General features: G+C 43.7%; 1 protein-coding gene across 2 annotated transcripts in view; it reads right to left on the bottom strand.

Annotated features, from left to right (window-relative positions):
• PLCG2 (phospholipase C gamma 2) overlaps positions 1-22546 on the bottom strand; it is a 99020-nt gene that overhangs the window by 62702 nt on the left and 13772 nt on the right. For both annotated transcript variants that reach the window (XR_012906659.2, XM_075939997.2), the window contains exons 3-4: positions 6320-6460; positions 217-310 (exon numbers count right to left, since the gene is read on the bottom strand). Coding sequence is in view for 1 of the 2 variants with exons in the window: in XM_075939997.2 (XP_075796112.2) it covers positions 217-310; positions 6320-6460 (235 nt within the window). In the remaining variant the exon portion in view is untranslated. The remainder of the gene's footprint in view (positions 1-216; positions 311-6319; positions 6461-22546) is intronic.

The following is a 22546-nucleotide window of genomic DNA, read 5'->3' as shown; positions in this document are numbered from 1 at the left end:
AGACTATCAAGTGGCATACGGTTCTACAAGATGTGAATTTGGACCACGCTTTCTAAGTATAGCATGTTTTCTGCAGAGTAATTGCTTTTAATGTAACTGATGGACCACGCTTGTTTTATCCTTGAAAATGTCTGTTCAGATATTCATTGTCAAACTGCAAAGAAGTGTCAAACTGTTAAAGCATCTCTCAAACAAAAGAGGGAAATTTTCATGTACCTCTCTGTGATTGCAGGTGTGGGAGCGTTCATAGCCTCTTGATGCAAGATATTCAAGCCACACAGCCATTTATCAGCATCATCTTTGGAATCAGCTGCAAAGTTTAATACACTGTGAGAAACATTAATACAAAACAAAGACATAATCCCTAGTGCACGAAATGGGTTAGTTGTCCATTCTCTGATAATCTCACTACAGTGAAATTTACACTGCCAATCCAAGACATTCCAAAGGAAACACCAATGTTAGTTCTTAAGGATATTTTTAAATCACTGCTAGATCTATAAAAAACATTTCTTTTCAAAACTTAGTTGATCAGAATATTGGACGTTTCAACGCTGCAGCAGAAATACTGCAAACCTGCCACTAGACCCTCAATGTGATACAGCAAAATCTTTGCTTTTCCCTCTTCTTCTCTGAAGGTGGCCGAAGTGCCTGCCATGGGCTGAACTGTAGCCCCAGACTGACACGGTAGCCACCCTCGCCTTTAAAACGAACATGTGTCTTGTGGATACTACAGATTCCAGCATGCAGTGCTCCAGCCCTTAACTCTTCTGAGTGACCTGAAAAACAAAACCTTTACCCTGGCTGCCATAATCACACTGCTACACAGTCAATGTCAGACTATGGAGTTGGAGAAAAGTTCACATCAGTGATTTATCTTGCCTAAAAGGTGTATTTGGGAGAAGAGTTTTAAAGTTCCCTCAAACTCCTGCTGCAGAATTAGAGCTCAGCTACCTGTTCCTTTCATACTTCTCTTTACATTTTCAAGTCTATTTTTAGAAGGAAAATGGCTGAAAATGCTATTTCATCCCAAAATGAGTTTGCATCTGCACTTGGAGTACCCGCAAACCAGAAGGGCCTACTGGTACTGATCTAACATGATCTGAGTGTTTACTAGTCTGATTAAATTCATGCATTGCATGCTGGGAACTACCATTCCTGTGGGACAAACTTGTATTATTAAAGATGTGAGTGGGTGGGCTGTAATTTTTCTTTCATGCTGCAGATTAGTTGCAGACTTTGCAGCCCTCCGTTGGGCAGAATTTGGACAGGACTGCATTACAGCATTCCAGTTCAGAAATTCATCAAAGCTTCCCTGGAACAAAGCAGTCCTCCTGAAGAACTATTTCCAGACAATACCTCCAACTTAAGCAACTTCCACAATAGCTTTTCAAACAAAAACAGTCTCTCAAAAGATACAGGTTGTTTTTAAAAGTCTACTTTCAAACAATACTGTATTCTCCAAAACTGAAGCCAGAGCCCCAGTTTCAGATTCCTGTGGAAATAGTTTTTAATTAGTTACATTTTCAGGAAGGACAGACACCACCCATTGCCAGTCTACTGTCCCAAAGCAACTCTGCCCGTAAAAAAGCTGCCATTCCCCCGTAAGTAACAGTTAATTTGTATTGTTCTCAGAAACCAAGAGAAAGGGCTTTAGCAAAGTAAAAGGATTTTCCTGATATTGAAAATATCAGCCATGTTGTTCTGAGATTCAGAGTGTTATGGCAACATACCTCCTGGTACTGAGTGTTCTCAAAGTACTTGCAGAGACCAGATTTTGAGAAAAAAGCAACAGGAAAAACACTGCCCAAGAGTGTTCAAGGCACTGTTATATTTAAAGTGATACTAAAGAATCTGAAATTTCAGGGATACTATGGTCTTAATCTAAATTGAAATCTGGTACAGGGATCAAAATTTTCACAAGCAGCCATTAGTTTTCAGCACACAAAACCCACATTTGAGTTCACCAATCCTCTGTGCAATTAACTGTACATTATTTCACAAGTATTATATGGAATAGTGATATAAATGTAGCTGTGTTAGTCTGGTGTAGCTGAAACAAAAACCAGGACTATGTAGCATTTTATAAAGTGCTACTTAGTCCTGTTTTTTGTATTATATGGAGTTTGCTTATGCACATATAAGCCAAGGGTCTGAAGGACTGCTTGCAATGCAGCCAGCTCAAGTTGCTTAGCCCTGCAAGAAAATTAACTCTTGACATGTAAATACAGCTCATGCTGGAATGGGGAAGGAATCCGGGGTGTGGGTATGTAAATCCAGTTCATTCAGGGCTGATGGCAGTTCGGTTGTTAGAATGGAATGTGATGTATTGTAACTAATTGGGGCTGTTGTGTGGTCACAAACCATGCTACCCCTAAATGTAGGAACTGTAAAATATGACACCAGTGCTTGCAGGAGAGACGCCATCATTGTAAGGGGTCTCAGATAAACAAGCCTCCCCCTTCCAAAGTTGAGTGAACTGAGGTAGGGGAGAAGGGGGCTTGAGCCAGCCTGCTTCATGCCTGCCAGGTGTGAGCTGTAAGGGTTCAACCTGTCTCTTCCCTCCCTTTTTAAGGACAGACCTAAAGCAGACTCCATCAGGAGTCTTTTTGTTATTCCAGTGAAAGCTGCAAACTCTTTGCCAGCCTAGGTGGTGGCTAAAGAATTGAAGTCACTGGTTCAGCCTGGAGCCAGACCCATTGCGGCCAGCAGAATGGCTGGTGAGAGTGACCGGCGGGCAGGCAGTAGGAGCAGCGGCAGGAAGCTAGTGAGAGCAACCAGGACGGTTGGTGGAAGTGACCAGCGGATGGGCAGCTGGTGGAGCAAGTGGACCACAGGAGCACCACAAAGGTGGCATGGCCTCAGGCTCAGTGAGTGGAATCATCAGGGTGATGTGTCTGGGTCTGCACTGACTGGACAGAGCTGTAAGTGGGGCACGGAGACAGTTTGGGTAGGTGAATGGGACCCTTAAATCGTTGAACTAGTGAGCCAGAGAGGTAAAGGACATTGTTCAATTCATGTGAGCTTGGATGATTACTCATGGGTGGGTTATGGACTCTGGTTATGGTATTTTCCCAAGCTAATGCCATGTGACTTCTCTCTTTCTTTCATTAAAAGTTTCTTTTCTACGCTCAGACTCTGTGCTTGCGAGTGGGGAAACATTGCCTCTCAGAGGCGCCCAGGGGTGTGTGAATTTCCCAGGCTTCTGGGTGGGGGCTTGAGCCAGTTGTGTGTGAGATGGATAAAAAGGGACCCCTAGACATTGAACCCAGCCCTGGCTGCTGCCGGCATTACCTGGCAGAAGAGTTACACACATGGGAAAGAACCTCAGCTATGGAGCACATCACTCCACATGTTGAAACACCTCTATGGCTGCTATTAGGATTATAATGCTCACAATGCTCTGATCATGTGTCTAGTCTACTAGGAATGTCTTGAACAGTACTGCAGTTTTTATTACAATTTTACAAATGAATGTAATGCCCATAAACCTGACAGTGATGCTCAAACTAGTACCAAGGGAATTCCCATATGTGATAAAACCAGCAGCCCATGTAATTCTGTGCCAAGAAGATTCAAGGATATCTATCAAATCCAAAACTCCAGTTTTGTTATTAATAAATCCTTTTTTAATGTAATCTGATTGTCTCATTTTCCATAAAAATATCCCATCCATTTTTTAATCTTTCCAACCTTTTGCCTAATGATATCTTGTGGCAAAGAGATTTGTAGCATAGCATTGTGATGAACATAAAAAAGTATTCCTTGTTTTAGTTTTTAGTTCTCCACCTTTCAATTGGATTAACATTCCTTCACCTCATATAGACATGCACTGCCCTTACAGTGCACTTGAACATGCAATTCACTTCCTATTCCAGTCCTTGGTCTCACCAAGGGTATGGTCAACACTACAGAATTAGGTTGATGTAAGCCAGCTTACATTAACCTAACTATAGAAGTGCCTACATTTATGTTTTGCTTCCACCGATGTAACAGTCCCACTATGTCGACTTAATAACTATCTCCGTGAGGAGTGGTGAGTCACAGTCATGTAGTTAGTATGACACAGACTCTGCACTGTTTACATGGACTGTTACTGGCTTTCAGAAGCCATCCCACAATGCCCCACACTGACAGTACAACTAACAGAAACACTCCTGGTAAGGAAGCACACTGCTGACGAGGGATGTTAGATATCGGATTTTTTTAGTAACCGTGTAACCACAGCAATTTTTAAGAGTTACACAGTTACTAAAATACTCCCTGGGAGTATGTCTACACTACCCCGCTAGTTCGAACTAGCGGGGTAATGTATGCATACCGCACTTGCTAATGAAGCCCGGGATTTGAATTTCCCGGGCTTCATTAGCATAAGCGGGGAGCCGCCATTTTTAAATCCCCGCTGCTTCGAACCCCGTGTAGCGCGGCTACACGGGGCTCGAACTAGGTAGTTCGGACTAGGGTCCTATTCCGAACTACCGTTACTCCTCGTGAAACGAGGTGTACCGGTAGTTCGGAATAGGCACCCTAGTCCGAACTACCTAGTTCGAGCCCCGTGTAGCTGCGCTACACGGGGTTCGAAGCAGCGGGGATTTAAAAATGGCGGCTCCCCGCTTATGCTAATGAAGCCCGGGAAATTCAAATCCCGGGCTTCATTAGCAAGTGCGGTATGCATACATTACCCTCCTAGTTCGAACTAGGAGGGTAGTGTAGACATACCCTGGGGGAGGAGACGGCAGCCAGTGTGCTCCCAGTTACCGGACCCACTCCCAGGGAACTGTCCATGGACAGAGGCTGCTCCGGTATCCCACGGAGCAGCCCTACCCCCACCTCCATCCCCACCTGCACACTACTGCCTCTGATATAGGAATCTCTGTAGAACCAGCATGTAAAGAGCCAGCTTAAAGCCAGATCCACACGCATATTGGCTCCCGCCTGCCCCTCCCGCATGCTGCTGCCTCTGCAAGATAGAGGCAGCAGCACACTGGGGAGGAAGGAGAGCAGGTAGCTCTGTGAGAACCAATATGTATGGGGAGCCAGCTTGAAAGCCTGCTTCACGTGAATACTGCCTCCTGCCTGTCCCCCTCACCCTCCATGCTGCTGCTTCTCGATCAGAGGCAGCAGCATGGGGGTGAGGGGCAGGTGTCTCCATGGGCTCCAGTGCTCACGGGGAGCCAGTTTTTAAGCCAGATTCCTCTGAGCATTGGCCCGTGTGTGCCCCCGTGCTGCTGCCTCAGTGGGAGGCACAGGGGGGCCATGCAGCTCCGCAGGAACTGGCCGCGCAGGGAGCTGGCTTAAAAAACAGCTACTCTCAGGCACTGTCTCCTGCGTCCCCCACACCTTGCTGTCTCTGATACAAAGGCAGCAGGGGGGGGGGGTTGCGTGTAATCATTTGGATTAACCAATAAGCCCAAGCTTATCAGTTAATCGTTTAAACGTGTATATGCTAACATCCCTATTGCTGATAAAAGGTGCAAAGTGCAGACACATTCAAATAACATAATTTCTGCCATGGCCACATACTGATGTAAGTTAGGTTGGCTTAATTTTTACAGTGCAGACATGGCCTAAGTAAACAGACCCAGTCTGTTGTGTGGTAGATTCCTCTGATGTGGTTTTCAAGAAGTAGTCTATGAATCTTAAATTCATTTTTACTCAGGGAAAAACTTCCATTCAGACTCGGGGCAAAACTTCCATTTACTTCAATAGGGCCATGATTTCACTCAGATCTCCAGTGTTAGTCTCACCTGAAACGTTTAACTGCAAATGATCTATACTCCTAAACCTGAGTGAACGAATCAAAGATATGTGTTTCATAAAAGAGACTCTCTACAATGTTCCTTCTAAAGAAGCATCAGGGAGCTGCAGGGTATAAAGAAATGGATCAACAGAAACACACAGGGATTTAGTATGTATTTTCTGTTTATAGTTCACTTATACTTGTGCCTAGCAGTAGAGAAAGGCATTTCATCTTGCTAAAACATACGAGACTGCTTGCGACAATTCAGACACCTAAAATGACCCACTAATAACCATGAAAATGATCAGTTTAAACAACACAAGGAAAAACAATCATACCTAATAAATTACTTTACACAAAAATTACAAATTGCATAATACAATGATCTTAAGAACAGTAAGATCAAAATCTCTCTCTCTCTCACACTCACACAGTTTTAAAGGTTTGATGTATATTAGGAAGGCTAGGGGAGTAGGGAAGGAACAGCCTAATCTTTATATTACTGCTCTGTCAATGCTATAGATCCCAGACTGGAGGATTTATGGTTTAAGGTTTAAAGAAGAAAGAAAAAAAAAGTACCTGCTAAGCTTAAGGTGTTGAGAACAAACTGAGTACCATAAAAAATAGTGAAGCAATGATCTTTACATTGTGTTGCTTTCCCACGCTCAAAATCCTTTGCATTTTTCCCAGGGCGAATTTCCTTTATTTCCATCAGATCCACTGAAAGAAAACAACATGCATCAGTACAAATTCTGTTTCCAAAATTACAGCAGAGACCAATGCAGGAAGACAAACACGTCAAAACATTTATTATTATTATTATTATTAATGTATTAATTGATATGAGTCTGACATCTAGGACTTGTTATTGCGGTGACTGCCTAACTGTGTTTCTGCACCCAAGGCTGGAGCAGGGGAGAGCAGAAGAGGAAGAAGAAAAGGGTAGCTTTTTGGCAGAAACTCCAAAGAATGCAGCGAAAACTTTCCTGTCATTGTGAGACTCTCTCCACTGACCAAGGTATGTTTAAAATCTCACCAAGAAGAATTATCCACATACTTTGGCAAGTGTTGTTGACCTTGGAGCTCCCTTTTTGACTGGCAAACTGTTCCATTGCACTCTACATGGACAAACACCACCGCCACCACCTGATGTTCCTTTATTTGCACCACAAAACCAACTTGAACTTTCTGGTCTGCGGAACTTGACCAGCTTTTGAATGGAAAATTACATTTTATATTTATATTTCAGGATTTTTTTTTTTTTTGCTAAACCTCAAAGAAACCATTAAGATTTTTATGAGCCTTCCTCTGTTCAGATCCAAACAGGTGTCTGTCTTTTAACACAACGTTTAGCACTGCTAAATAAGTGGTCAAGTATATGATTAACCGATAAGCCTAGGCTTTTCGGATAATCTTCTTGACTACTCACCTTCCCCATTCCGTTGCTGCCTCTATATTAGGGCACCAGCTCCTGCTCCCAACCACCTTGCTGTCTCTGTATCAGAGGCAGCAAGGCAGGGGAGCAGGAGCCAGTCCTCGTGTTAGGGGGAGCCGGCTTAAAACTCAATTCCCCCCCAGCACTAGATCCATGGTGCCACCTCCTCCACCCCTCCCTGCTGCCTCTATCAGAGGCAGTAGCGCGGGGGGAAGCGGGAGAGGCTGCCGTGGAACAGTCTATCTGCAGTGAACCCAGGCAGACCGTGGACAGAGGCTGCTTCATGGCAGCAGCCCGTCCGCAGAAGGTCTGAGCTCCCTGCAGACAGAGGCTGATCTGCGTCCTTCAGAGAGAAGCTGCTCCACGGGATGCGGAACAGCCTCTGTCTGAAGGGACCTCGGACCCCCCACGGATAAAGACTGCTGCCGAACCAGCCCAGGGCCACCACGGACAAAGCAGCCTACCTTCCCCGCCCAGCAGTCTCTATACATGGGGAGCTTGGACTTCCATGGACTGGGGCTGCTGTCATCTGCATGGTTTTTAAACTGGCTCTAGCTCCCGCCTGTCACCCTGCACTGCCTCTGATAGAACAGTTGAGTAACCAATAAGAATTCATGCAGTTACTCGACTATTCTATTACCCGCTATCTAAAAAACCTTCTGCTGACTGACTTAGGCCTTCCCACAGAGCATCGCTACCCTTTAAAGGGGAATCATGAAGTGAGAATACTGTGATGACATGTGGCCTAGAGTCAGTCTTCTGCTATTCATGTTCTGAAGCCTGGGTCTGCATAATATTTGAGAGGCAGCACTGAAATAGAATATGTGCAGTTTTATGATAAGATATTCATTGGAGAACAGAGGAAGTGGTTTTGTTCTGCCTGTAGACTGGACAGAGGCACCCAAGACTCTTCCTACTTTTGACAGGTCAAGAGTTACTGGTTGCAGGATGCGGAGTGAACAAAAAGAAAAGTTAGTTGCACAGCTGCTCCTGAAATGTGTTTATGAAACCTTATGGTGTCCGAGGAAACTGAGTGGGGGATTCTGTGTTTTACAATTCAGTGATACCAATAACATATTTTAAAAGATAAACCTTGTTGCTACTGGATCACAACCTATTAAATGTTGTGAATTAAAGGGAAACAGGGGAGGGGCTGACCACTTTTTAAAAATCTCTGTAGAATGATTAATTACTATGTGATATGGTTTGGCGTGGGGCGCTGGAGGGGTTGATCAGCAAAGCCTCGATGGTGGAATATTCATACATCTTGGAATTTCTTACCGTGAGTGAAACTATTCCCAGGCAAACTTATTGGACTATTTGATTTGCTTATCTCAGAGAACATTACTAGGTAGGTGGGGGGGTTATTATTTCTTATTGAGGCAGCATTTATAAACTGTGCTAGGTAATGTAGAAACATGGAATAAAGAGGCAGTCCCTGCCCCAAGGAGTTTTATTTTCCCCAGATAGTCATCTGCAAGATAAAGCGACTACTCCTTCTCCCAGACTCTACCCCCAAATCCCCAGTAAGAACAGTGTAGGAAAAATTTCCATCCAATATTTTCAAATGTGGCTGCATGGAGTATGCCCCTGAACCTCCATTTATCATAGAATCATAGAATATTAGGACTGGAAGGGACCTCGAGAGGTCATCGAGTTCAGTCCCCCTGCCCTCATGGCAGGACCAAATACTGTCTAGACCATACCAGATAGACATTTATCTAACCTACTCTTAAGTATCTCCAGAGATGGAGATTCCACAACCTCCCTGGGCAATTTGTTCCAGTGTTTGACCACCCTGACAGTTAGGAACTTTTTCCTAATGTCCAACCTAAACCTCCCTTGCTGCAGTTTAAGCCAGAGGACATTTAGACATTGAAATACATAGCCTGAATTTCAGACCTGCTGAACAATGAAGAACTCTCACTGAGTGATCAGGCTCTCTGGAATCCTTACTTAGGTACCTAACATGTATCAGAGCCTATCGTCAGGTGTCCACATTTGAAAATGTTGATGTTACTTACCAAACATTTCAAAGGAAATCTGTCAAAGATCCATCAGGGTGCAGAGATCAGATTTCAATTAAAGTAAGCCAACAGGGAAACATTTATCAGGTTCCCTGTAACTCTACTTGAGTGCCTTAGTCACTCACCCATCACTCCACATCGCCAGTCTTGAAGGTGGGGGGTTGAGAATTGCTGGATCTTATAATGAAAGGCCACCTTCAGTTCACCCAACTATACAAGGGCACGACTGGCCACATCACTCCCTTGTGTTCAGAACTATGAAACGGATGTGCCTTAATTACCACGTCAGCCCGATATGGGGATACTTTGACTTGACTATAATTCTACTGAACAAGATGCACAAAACCCAGAGATAAAAACAAACATTTCCCAACCCTAATTGTTGTTACCATTATGAGTTACCCCATACTAACCTCTGACACAGAGAGACAAGCTTGCTTAATTTCTTCCCTCTATTGAGTGCATGCAAACATTTCCCTATCTTCTTTTCCCTGCATTATAACCCTGATAACACATGCTCATGCTTTTTCCCCGCTCTGATGTGTATGGGTTATTTTGCTTAGAGGAGTGATTTTTTTAGCTCAATATAGTTGTATTAGTACAACCCCTAAGACAGAAAAAAGAGGGGCAAGATACCAAGATGGGAGTGTGACAACATTCTATAAGGGTGTTTTTAACTACCTTGTTAAATTTTATATAAGAGATATAATTCTCTGTTGCATTTTCTACGGTGATTAAATCTAGGTCACCCTATAGAAGAGCCATTATTTTGTATTAATCATAAAATCACAGAACTGGAAAAAACCTTGAGAGGACATCAAGTCCAGTCCCCTGCACTCATGGGAAGACAAGCAACATCGAGATCATCCCTCACTAATGTTTGTCTAACCTGCTCTTAATCTGCAACGATGGAGATTCCACAACCTCCCTGGACAATTTATTCCAGTGTTTAATCACCCTGAGAGTTAGGAAGTTTTTCCTAAGGCCCAACCTAAACCTCCCTTGCTGCAATTTAAGTCCATTGTGTCTTGTCCAGTCATCAGAGGTTAAGGAGAATAATGTTTCCCCTCTTCCTTGCAACAAACTTTTAGGTACTTGAAAGCTCTTGTCTCTGTATTCTCTTTTCCAAACTAAACAAACCCAGTTCTTTCAATCTTCCCTCATACGTTTTCTAGACCTGTAATCATTGGTTACATTTTGTTGCTCCTCTCTGGAATTCCCCAATTTGTCCACATCTTTTCTGAATTCTAGCACCCGGAACTGGACACAATACTCCAGCTGAAACCTAATCAGGGCAGAGTAGAGCAGAAGGAGGATTTCTGGTATCCTGATTACCACAGTCCTCCTAATACATTCTAGAACCATGTTTACATTTTTGCAACAGTGTTACACTATTGACTCATATTTTTGCTTGTGATCCACTATGACTCCCTTATATCCTTTTCCGGGGAGCAGTCGGCAGTTGGGTTGCACAGTCCCTGCCACCCCAGGAAGCAGCCAACGGCCATCCCGCTCCTTCCCAAAACCCCTCCCTACTCACACATACACACACCCCTTCTAAACTCCTGCCCTGACTCCTGCTCCCCCACTACCTGCCCTGAGCCCTTCCTAACCTCTTAATCCTAACTCCTGCACCCCCACTCACACATCCAGATCCCTGTCCTGAGCCCCCCTCCCCCACAAACATTCCCAAATCCCTGCACTCCTACACTTCCCACAACCCTGCCTTAAAGGACCTGAGCAAGCAAAATCTTCTAGTAAATAAATAAACACATGAACAGAGCACGGTTTTGCCTATAACCAAAGTTTTGCTCATGTATTTGAGAAGGTTTCTTCTTTGGAGGGGAAGAAACCTGACTTGACCCAACAGACACACAGAACTCTGCAGTGTAGGAAAGTGTGCAAATGAGCACCCAGCAAATGAAAAAGTCTTTTTAGTTTCCTTTTGTAAATGCACCTTGCTGTGGTTAGCAGAGACAATGGCTCCATTTTCACTTCCACATAACCCAAGATTTAGCTATCAAATAGCCACTGACAAGGTGTGCCATTGTACATCTGTTGTTTTAGTCAAAACATGAACATGATGGTGGGCTGTGAGTGCAAAACAGTATTTTTCATTAAAGCGTACAGACAGTACACACACCCTGAAATCTTAAAACTATTTACAGCAATTACAAAGCCTAAGGATTTGAGATGATACAATGCCAAAGACACAAAGGGCTAAAATTCCAAAGCAATGAGAGGGAATTTAGCCATGTGACCGACTGACTGATGCTAATGGGAGGTAGGGATGTAAGCAACTAGTCGACTATCCGATGAGCAAAAGCTTATTGGACAGTTGACTAGTCCCTTTCCACTGCCTTGCTGCCTCTATCAGAGCAGGAGCAGTGCTGGGTGGGAGCCAGCTGAAAAGCCAGTTCTCCCCAGCACTGTCTCGGGCGGGAAGGGGCAGGAGGTAGTGGGGACCGGGCACAAGCCAGGAATCAGCTGATTCCCAGCTCATGCCTGCTCCCAGATGCTGCGCCTCTGCTTTTTAAATGTATTAAGAGCTGGTAGACCCTTAATACATTTATAAAAGGCTGGTGCGCAGCAGGGGGACCCAGTGCGAGCCAGGAATCAGCTGTCCTGGCTCACACAGGGTCTCCCTTGCTGAGCTTCCAGACTTTTAAATGTATTAAGAGCCAGCAGACTTGTAATACAGTTAAAAGGCAGAGCCACAGCGGGGTCAGCTCCTAGGACTAGGAGCTAACCCTGCTGCAGTTCCCTGCTTATCAACTAGTTGATGTGATTAGTTAGTTAAATGAAACTTAACATTCCTAGTAGGAGGTACACAGCTAATATGCACATTTTAACAAAAATCAGGTCACACAAAAGCTGTCATGTACACTAAGGACAAGTACCATTCTCCTGACTGTAACTACATTTTAAATTGAAGACTTCTCATTAGGCAACTCAGCAAAACTTTACTGACTTTTTTTTTTTTTTTTTTTTTTGTTGTCTCTAGTTTGGGATCTTTCAGATTAGGCAGCAGTCACTTTGAAAAGGCTATGGCTTTAACTGTAAAGTCAAGTCACCTTAAACATGCAACAGTTTCTATTCCACTTTGTAACATTTCATGTATACACACAAAAGTGGCGGGGGAGGGGTGTGTTAAATCCCTAGCCATCAAATAAAAATTTAAAAATTGAATGTTTAATGGTAAGGGAATCCTAAGCTTTGAAAAATAAAATACTGATGTAAAGCAATGCGAGTTGTGGATGCTTAGAATATTTATGGTGCAGAAGTTTTATGAAGTTCATTTAACACTGTCCCTGTTTCGCTAACTGGCCGTAACAGGAAGTCTGGCCTTTGTAAATTAGCATTTAAACACAAAGTGCATGAGCTGCTGAAGGGAAGAAGTGATCACAGAGCAGTTAAAGGCTACACATGTTCAACTTACCACAGAAACCAAGCTCTAAATACTCTGCTGAAAAAACACACACATACACACACTCACACCAAAGCACTTGAGAGTCCCCTGGGTAAGAACTGAAATAGATCCACTTAAAAAAAGAAGTGAATTTTAATGTCTCTTTGAAAACTAACTTCATCTAGAACAAAAAGTAACATTAGCCCACCTTAAAAAGTGAATTTAAACAGAGAGTTGCCATTCAGGATGTACAAGAGAAAGGATGTGATGGAATGCAATGTATAGAGATTGGGGTGGTAAAACTTTATCTGTTTGTATACACTGCTAATTAAGGAAATTCAGACAGAAGAAAAAATGACAAAGCTCTGAAAACCAAAAAATGTTACTCCTACAAACCAACATAATCAACCCTTAAATTCAGCCAACAGAAGCACTTCTATTGTTTTAAACACAATAGAAACCTTTTCTTTTCAATAGGAAAACATGCAAAATATTCACCGCTTTTTCCAAAAGATGTAGATGGTGTGCACGTTTATTTTTGGTCTTTAAATCAGTTCATATGAAGGGGAAAGAGACTTTCCCACAACACAGCAAGTTCCCTGCAGAAAGATCAGGGTGGGCAAAATCTGGCCCACGGGCAGCATCCGGCCCACCAAGCTTGTCTCTCCAGCCCACCCAGCTGATCAGCGGAGCATGCACAACGTGTGTTCAGCTGCCTCTTCCCTGACCTGCTCCATCCTGCAGCCAAGCTGCTCCCAGGATTCTCCTGCTAGCTGTGCAGAGCCAGTGGGGGGGGGGGGGAAGTGCTGAAGTCAGGGTGTTCTCCTCCCCTCCCCCTGCACCCCTTCTCTCCAGTGCAGGGGTCAGGGAGAGGGAGACACATAGCGGAGCTGCTCCAATCTGAAGCATGGACCGTAAGGGTACGTCTAGACTACATGGCTCAGTCGATGGAGCCATGTAATATAGTTTATTCGGAATAGTAAAATAAAAACGGCCACTGCGCTGTGCCGACGATCAGCTGATCGTCCCCCCGGACGATATGCTCCGGTATGCCTCATGAAACGGACAACAGAGCAGGACTTCCATCACTTTGAAAACAGCGCTCACAAGTGTTTACCGCTGTCTGTGAAGGCTGAGGAGTTGTGTACAATTGAATTGTTCTCTCACTTAAGGCCATTAACAAAGATTCTCAATCTAAAATTAAGTTACTTTTTCAGAAACACACTTTGCATGACAGTATAAAGTTCAAGAGCTATACAGTTGAGTATTTAAAAGAAATCCACCCTCAGAAAGCAGAGAGGCACTATCTTTAGCACTATAGATATGAATGTATCATCTAGGTCAAACTCCTCTTGCTCTGTCCTGATGGCTGCTCCGTCTGCAGCTGCTCTCCATATAATCACAGTACAGCTGCAGTGTTTCTGTGTAGTGCAGTGCTTGCAAACCTTGATAATCAAATATCCTCTTTAAAAGGATGATATACTGCAAGAGACAAGTTTCTCAGGCAGATGTTCCTACTGTACAGAGTAATCCAAACTAAGAATAAGAAAAAAGGCAGTGCAATTTCATGAGCAGAACCAGAAACTGTAAAATAGGACTCCTAGATTGTATTTCTGTCTCTGCCACGGACTTTCCAGGTTAATTCTCTGCCTTAAATTCATTCACTGTAAAGAGAGTAATCAGTAATGGAACATGAAAATTCCACCTATCAGACAGGCTGGAAGGAAGAGAAAGCACGTGTTTGTGTGTGTGCACATGTGTGTGTAGAAACAGGAATTCCCTTTGTCAGGAAGGGACTCTCAAGGTTCTTGGACTGCATGGGTAGAATAGTGCCTGTTCACATACTTCACAGGGTTGTTGTGAAGCTTCAACAAACTCTTGAGCCCTCATTTTCCACAATATAAACTCTAAATCTGTTTAGAGTTTCTGTTTGTGTTCTCACAAAAACCCATATGGTTCATGATTGTACGATGGATAGCTGAGAACTTATCCACCCAATTTACAAGCACAAATAAGAATACAAGCCCTTTTTGAAAGCTTTCCATCAGTAGATGTCAAAGGGCTTGAGCAGTATCATTATTCCCATTTTACAGACAGGGAAACTGAGGAATACAAAGAGGCAGTCACATGCTGAAATCAACCAGAAGGTCAATGGAGGAGCCAGAATAGACCTCAAAAATCTTCTGACCTTAGCATAGCCCTGTGTCTCCACAATGCTTCCCCAAAATGTTTAAAATATTAATGTGCAATAAGTTTAACTGCAATCAGAAAACACAGGCCATGTGTTATAAAGATGTATTTTCATGCCAGTACTTGAAAGGGGAGAGCTAAGTAGAAAGAGGTCTCCATAGCCAGATTTATTTTTAGCTAGAATACTAAAATTATGTCTTTTTTACAAATAAGGAAATTGAGGTAGAGAGGTTATGTTAAATAATAAGTATTTTATTTTTATTTATACTAAAGTAGGATGCTGTACTATGGTGCTTTTCACATCCTTCCACTAGAAATGAAGAAAGTAGCAGGCTCACTCTTACACTGCATCAAGGTAGCACTAATCTGAAGAAAAAGGAAACGGTTATTATGCTCTACTCTGAGGCACATCATTAACATTAAAAGCCTTGATCTGGAAGTTTATATTCCAGTGTATAGCAACTGTAAACCCCTTATCTGTGCAAAGCCTCCGGGAGATTATGTCTGACACCCACAAACACAGCTATTTAACTTTTTAAGAAGAAGAACTGCAGAAAAAGACCAATAGAAAAAGTACCTAACTGATCTCCTTGAAACTCCCTCGGATATAATGCCTGACCAAAAAAAAAAAAACCCATAGCAGACAATAGTCTGACACCTGATACACCATAACCACAGTGTATGACCCTTGATAAATATCCCTTTGCTGTCTTGACTCATACATTTGCCGTATCTACTTGTTGTCTCCAGTCTTATACTTCAACTGTAAGCGCCTTGGACAAAAACACATCCTTCTACAACAGGAGCAGGCAAAATACAGACCATGGGACAGATGTGGCCCGCCAACATCCCATGGGCCAACAGGACAGTCAGGCAAGCTTCCCGCTAGGGATGTTAGTGTATAGTCAAGTAAACAATCAGTTAATCCTATCGACTACACGCACTCACTCTACCCTTGCTGCCTCTGTACCAGATTCACGGGATTCACCCGCTACCCCCACCTCATGCTGCCACCACTGATAAAGAGGGAGCAGCGTGGAGGGTGAGGTGGGCAGGCTGGAGTCAATAGGTGCAGGGAGCTGGCACATATTGATTCCCACAGACCCATCGACCGCCCCCCCTTGCATGCAGGAGCTGGTAACTTCCACCATTTCGGTGGGTTGTTCTTTTTTAATTTGACTGCACTCATATAGGGTTACCAGATGGTTTCAACAAAAATACCGGACATACTTGACATTACATCACAATCTACATTACATCTTAGTTTGAAAATACAGCCGCTCCCCGAGTTACGACTACCTCCACTTACAACCATCCGCACTTACGACCAAAGCGGTCATAAATGCGGATCCGAGTTACGAACGGCGATCCATTCTTATGAATAGCACGATCGCCATGTAACTCTATGGGATCTGAGGGTACGTCTAGACTACAGGCTTTTGTCGACAGAAGTTTTGTTGACAGATACCGTCGACAAAGCTTCTGTCGACAAAGAGCGTCTAGACTACATTCAGTTCTGTCGACAAAGCAAGCTGCTTTGTCGACATGACAGTGCAGACGCAAAGGACAGTTTAGATGCAATAACGCTTTCTGTCAACAGAAGGCGTCATTCCTCGTAAAATTAGGTTTACCAGCGTCGACAAAACTGCTGAGTTCTGTCGACGTTATGTCGACAGAACTCAGCGGTAGTGTAGACGCAGGTTTAGTTTTGTCGACAAAAGTGGACTTTTGTCGACAAAACCCTGTAGTCTAGACACACCCTGAGTTACAAATACTTTGAGTTACAGACCAACTGTTGATCCGTAACTTGTTCGTAACTCGGGAAGCGACTGTACCGGACATTTATATTTTGTCATTTATATTTTCTCAATTTGTTTCCCAAACAGAGAGCTCAAATATTGGACTATCCGGTTCAAAACCAGACACCTGGCAACCCTACACACATATACTGCTTAACATTTATGTATTTAATTTAATTTATAACAGTAAATTATTATAATCTTAGGCTATAACATATATTGTCAAATTCAAATTTATTTTAAATAGATTTATTTTTAAGTAATAAACCCATAGTTAACTTTTTTTAATAAATTAATTTATTTTTTAAAATTTTACCACTGTAGTTTGGATATCTTTAAAATCAAAGTCTTTTTTAAATTTGACAAGTGGGAAAGGGAAACAAACACCTGGGAAGGAGTCTGTCCATCATATGTTAATTCCAAACTATAGGACCAAACTCTTGGCATTTATTTCCCAAATTTTTCTCTGCTTCCTTACTGCTAGGTGTCACCTTTTATAAATATTTCCACATATCTGAAAGTTAACTCAACCCCAATATGGTCAAAAATCAAAAACACTGACAATCGAGGTCAGCTTCCTTTTTCTTTAAAAAAAGGTTTGCAGAAGTCATTTTACAGAGAATTAGAAGTGCTCTCAAAATGGCCAAGTAGTTAAAGAAAATGTCAAGAAAATCCTGCCTTTCACGTTCAGCAAAAAGCTTCTTTTAAAATCATGCAGGCATGCACACACTCTCACATTCAACGGAGACTCTATTAACCCATCTGAGAGTAAGTTCCCACAGCTGTGAATCATCCAACAGGAAGTAAAGTAGTGAGAATCCAGAGAAAAGTCTGCAGAAAAATGCAAATCTTCCAATGACTCCAACAGAACCTACTCACCACTACACTTTCCCTCAAAAGCTTTCTATGAAGCAGTTCAATGCAGTCAAAGGATAAAATGGCTGTTGTATACAGGCAGTCCCCGAGTTACGCGGATCCGACTCCGCAGTTACGAACGGGGCTTTTCTCAAAGAGTTGCTCTGCCCTGGGCTTCCTGGAATCAGCAGCTGATCAGTTTCAGCAGCGGCTGACTTGGGGACACCTGGGGTAGAGCAGCTGCTCTGGTCCCAGGCATCCAGATTCAGTCCCTGTTGAAACTGATCAGCAGCTGATTCCAGGAAGCCCAGGGCAGAGCAACTCTGGCTCGGGCTTCCTGTAGTCAGCCTCTGGTCAGTTTCAGCAGCGGCTGAATCTGGACGCCAGTTCCGACTTACATACAAATTCAACTTAAGAACAAACCTACAGTCCCTATCTTGTACGTAACCCGGGGACTGCCTGTATTCTTTCCTTGGTGCCCTGATCTTGTCAGTGGCTTGCTGCATGATCCAGAGCAAATCATAACTTCTCTGGGTCTCGATTTGCACTTCAATACAAAAGACATAATACCAGATTTGTGAAGCTAAATTAGACAGGCTTAGATGAAAATAGTCCAATTATTATTATAGGAAATCCAGGCTCTGGCTTGAAAAGAACTGCTTGCTACTCTCACTAGCTATTCTCATATTACACGGATAGAAGAAATTGGAGCGAAAATACACTTTCGCTAGCATACTCACAGTGGAAGAGATCTCCAATCTTTCATAAAGTTCAAAAGTAGCCATACACATACTTATTCTTAAAGGCCGGAGAGGCATGGCAAATACACAGCAGAACTACAAGGAAACTACATAACAAACAAAGCACTGCTAACCCAAAGTCTGCTTGAGTTAGAACCTTGCAACTGCATCCTCAACATCTCTAAGATGGTGTGGACAAAACAGAAACTATTGCTGCAAATTCAAATATCAAAATAAGGCACCCAGCATCAGACACTTCAAGCCTTTTTCTCTGGATTATGCCATAGAACCACCATCTTTTTTCAACTTTGCTACAGTGATTAAAAGATCTAAGCAGTTCTAAGTGCTGTGCCATTGTAGCAGGTCCGGTGAAGACACTTTATGCTGACAGGAGAGCACCTCTGCACAAAGTTCCTTCTAATCTTTTCCATGTGCAGAATAAATTTTTATGTGCACCAAGGCTCATGGGACGGTGCCACCCGTAGAAACAAAGCCTAGCTAATCAGATGCACAGGATTTGAATTTCTCCTGAGTGGCCCCACACAAGCACACAGCTTAGAGGGAACCCTGCCTCGGGGAGAGATGGAAACTATGTTGGTGGAAGAGAAACTCCTGCATGGAAAGTGAAGTTGCTGTGATTAGTGAGGGCTGCTAGTCACAGCAACTTAAGCACTTTCCACACTGGCGCTGTGTCAGCAAGAGATTCTCTTCTACCAACATAGCTTCTACCTCTCTCAGAAGCAGGGTTCCCTCTCATTCAGGGCAGGAGCAGCAGAACATCCTGTAAGTAGGAGGCCCACAGGCCCCCATTCCATCGCCCCATCCCTATTCTCCCAAGGTCCCACCCTCATGCCTTTTCTTTTCCCTAAGCCCTACCCCCACTCCACCCATAACCCTGAAGCCCTACCATCATGTCACACTGTCTCCACGCCCCACTCCCATGCCACCTCTTCCCCTGTGGCCCCTCTCCCTGTCGCTCGTCCTTACAGCTGGTAAAGAGAGGGACAGCCATGGCTCCCTGCCCAGGTCCACCTTGTTCTGGCACCTAAGGGAGTGTCTTTTTCAGACCTTTGAGAAACATAAGTTAGATTGATGTAAGCCAGGAGGCTCAGACTCCGTTTACCTTAGCACCAGTGTCCATATTCAAATCCTCCCAGTGAGTTAGTGGGCATTCCCCCACCCGGCATCTCCCAGCCCCACCTGCAAGCCTGCATGCTCCCCCAACTTTGCCTACCACTTCTGGATGACATAAAACCCCCTGGAAGTCCCCAGCACCACCAGTAGTGCAGCGGGGGTAGGGCTAGGGATGTAAGCAACTAGTTGACAAGTCAACTACCCGATAAGCATAGGCAGCAAGGGGAGAGAGCAGAAGCTAGTGCTGGGAGGGAGCCGGTTTAAAGGGGGGAGGAGGGGCAGGAGAGGCAGAGGTGCAGTGGGGAAATGGCTCGAGCAAGGACTCAAGCAGTCCTTGCTCGCGCTGGGTCCCAACTGCTGTGCCTCTGCCTTTGAAATGTAGCAGGAGTCCTGTAGCCTCTTAGCCCTGAGCCTAAGTTCCCAGGCAGCTTTTCAAAGGGGGCAGCGCCGCACAGCTGAGCCCAGGATCAGCTGTGTGGCGCTGCCGCTTTGAAGTACCCCTTCTTCCCCCCACCTTTGCTGCCTCTATTTAACAGAGGCAGCAAAGGGGGGGGGGGGGGGAATTGACTGCAAGATAACCGGTTAACTGATTAAATAGGATTTTACAACCCCAGCGCAAATCCACTTAAGTAATATGGGAATCAATGACAAAATTCCCATGGACTTTGGTGGATGCTAGATGGAGCCCAATATCCATAGCATAACCAAATATCTTACTATATATTTTAGAAATGTCCATCTGTCTGCCCGTCCATCTGTGAATCTGTTTCTTCAAGAACTTCTCCTAAACAGTAAAAGCTAGGACTATCAAATTTGGTATGCAGCTTCCTCGTATCATAACTTAAACCAAACCCAGGGGATAGGATGTGCCTGGAATTTGATTGTTTTTCATGAAATGGAAAAGGGGGAATCTGGCAGGAGGGACAGTTATATGCAGAATGAAGCAAGAGGGTTGAGATGGGGACCAGAACAGTTATCACTCAATTGGGCCAGCAGGAGGCAGGAGTGGAGAAAGGAACAGCTATCTATGATATACAGGCAGCCCCCGACTTGCAACAGGGTCAGTTCCTGGGGAAGCGTCGCAAGTCGGGGGCGTTGTAACTCATTTACGATAGGCATCGTGCGCCATCATAAATGCAGGCCAAGGACATAAGTCGGGGGTTTCAGCCCCTTCCACACTTACAAAAATGGTCGTAAGTGTGGGAGGTCGCCACTTGGGCTGTCATGAGGCAGGGCTTTCCTGTATTTTAGAGAGTTTGTCTGTTTATGTATCTCTGTCCCCCAGCCAAGGACAAGCAACCCTCCCCTGGTTGTGCCTGCTGGAGCTCCAGCAACCATGGACAGGTGCTTCTTCCTGGCCCCAAGCTGCGGTGAGCAAGAGCTGGGGCTGTCCAGCATACTGAACCCCTCACCCCCAACTCCAACCCTGCACAATGCTTTAAATGAAGAAAAACAAACTTATTTGAGTTAAGGATCTGAGCAATACCGAGTAAATCTTCTAGTTTGAAATACAAACAGAATGAAGGTTTCTGAACACTGGGCTATCCTGTATACTGCTAATGGAAGCGTGTAGTATTTAAGTACAATGGGAACCAGTTTAAGGTCAAAGTTTCAGCCACTAAAGGTTAAATAATTTTTCATTGCTGTGGATATAGGATGGTTTGAATTAGTAACTTAGAGGTTTGGTAGCTGATTATCAATACCCTCTATAATATCTCACCCGTATGACAGCTTCTAAGGTGTCAGAAGAGTTAACTGAGGGGCTATTAGAAACAGTATTGAAAGAAGGCCTGTCATTTTGTGGCCAACTTTTGCAGACAGGCTCATCTCATTGTTTTGTATCTTGGGGAACTCAGTACTACACAAACCTAAAAAATGTGTGTCAGTGCAGAACACTAGCAAGATGGCTAAAAAGCATGGGTGAACATAGACAATGCAAGCTCAGATCTGTTTTTCACAGACATCTATTTACATAACACTTTGCGTTGCCACATAAGGATGCACATGTTGTTGGTTTTAATAAGTTAATGAAATCCTGTGTGCCCAGCACCTGCTGTGAAAAGCTCTACCACAAAGGTATGTTATTTTCTTCAGTCTGCCTGACTTTTGAACTGCACTACAGGCTACATTTGATTTTTACATAGCATAGTTAGCAGTAGGTCTACATAAGCTATCTTGCAGTAATAAAATCTTGGAAGTGGAAAGAAGAGGGATCAGAAACCTTTAAGGGACACATTAAACCTAGCCAAGAAGCCTGGGACAGGAAGATGCTTGATTCCCTATTGGCAACCTCTCATCTTGCAACTAGAAGGCAACTCTTATTCCTCTACAACAGAGAATGGAGTTGGAAAGGAAAGCACACAGTTGATCTGATACCTCAATTTCAGCACAGCTGGAAACCTGCACATGCCAGCCACAGTGCATTTGCTTAAAGCTTTGGAATTTCTAGAGTACATAGTAAAATTTAATCTTCTTGCACAATTTAGATTCCCTTAGATTCACCTCAGATGCCATAACACTAAATAAAGCAAGACATTCTCCAGGTTCAAAGAGGAGACTGATAACGAACATCAGTTGCGTGATATCTGCTTCTTCTGTCAACAAGGCACTTAGCAATATTAGTGCTGACAGGCAGAGTGGGAACTAAGTTTTGCCAGAAGTGCTGGGGCACATTACTTCCTCTTCCTCCCATACAGAGCAAGGGGAAACAGGAACAAGATTGCAATGCGCTTTCCCTTGTTCAGGCTGCTCTGTAAAGTCAGGCTCCACCCCTAATGAAAAAGTATTCTTAATCCCAAAAATATTAGAAGAAACAGTCTCCTTTCCATTAGGCTAATGCATAGGCCAAACACATGGAGACAGATTCTTAGCTGGCCTACATCGGTGTAGCTCTGCTGAACAGTGAAGTATTTCACCTATAAATCCAGCCCAGTAATCTTTCATTTACACAGCACTTCCTTCCAAGAGAACATGAGTAATCTGCAAATTTGGAGACAAAGAAACACAGACAAAATTCTCACACAAATCGCTTTTTGGCAAAAAAAAAATCTTTGTGCACAGTGACATTTAAGTCGATTGATGTGCTCAATAATGAAATGCTTGTCCAGTCAAGGTGGCAGAGGGCAGTTTTAAATTTAAAACAGAATGTTAAATACCATAGTGGAGATGAGGACTATGAAAATGGAGATTTTCTGGACTCTGGGTATGCCCATTTTGT

Source organism: Pelodiscus sinensis, chromosome 12 (assembly GCF_052426305.1).
Source record: "Pelodiscus sinensis isolate ZL-2025 chromosome 12, ASM5242630v1, whole genome shotgun sequence".
Lineage (NCBI taxonomy): Eukaryota > Metazoa > Chordata > Testudines > Trionychidae > Pelodiscus > Pelodiscus sinensis.
The sequence above is the reverse complement of the archived record's forward strand: the minus strand, read 5'-3'. Positions and strand labels throughout refer to the sequence as shown.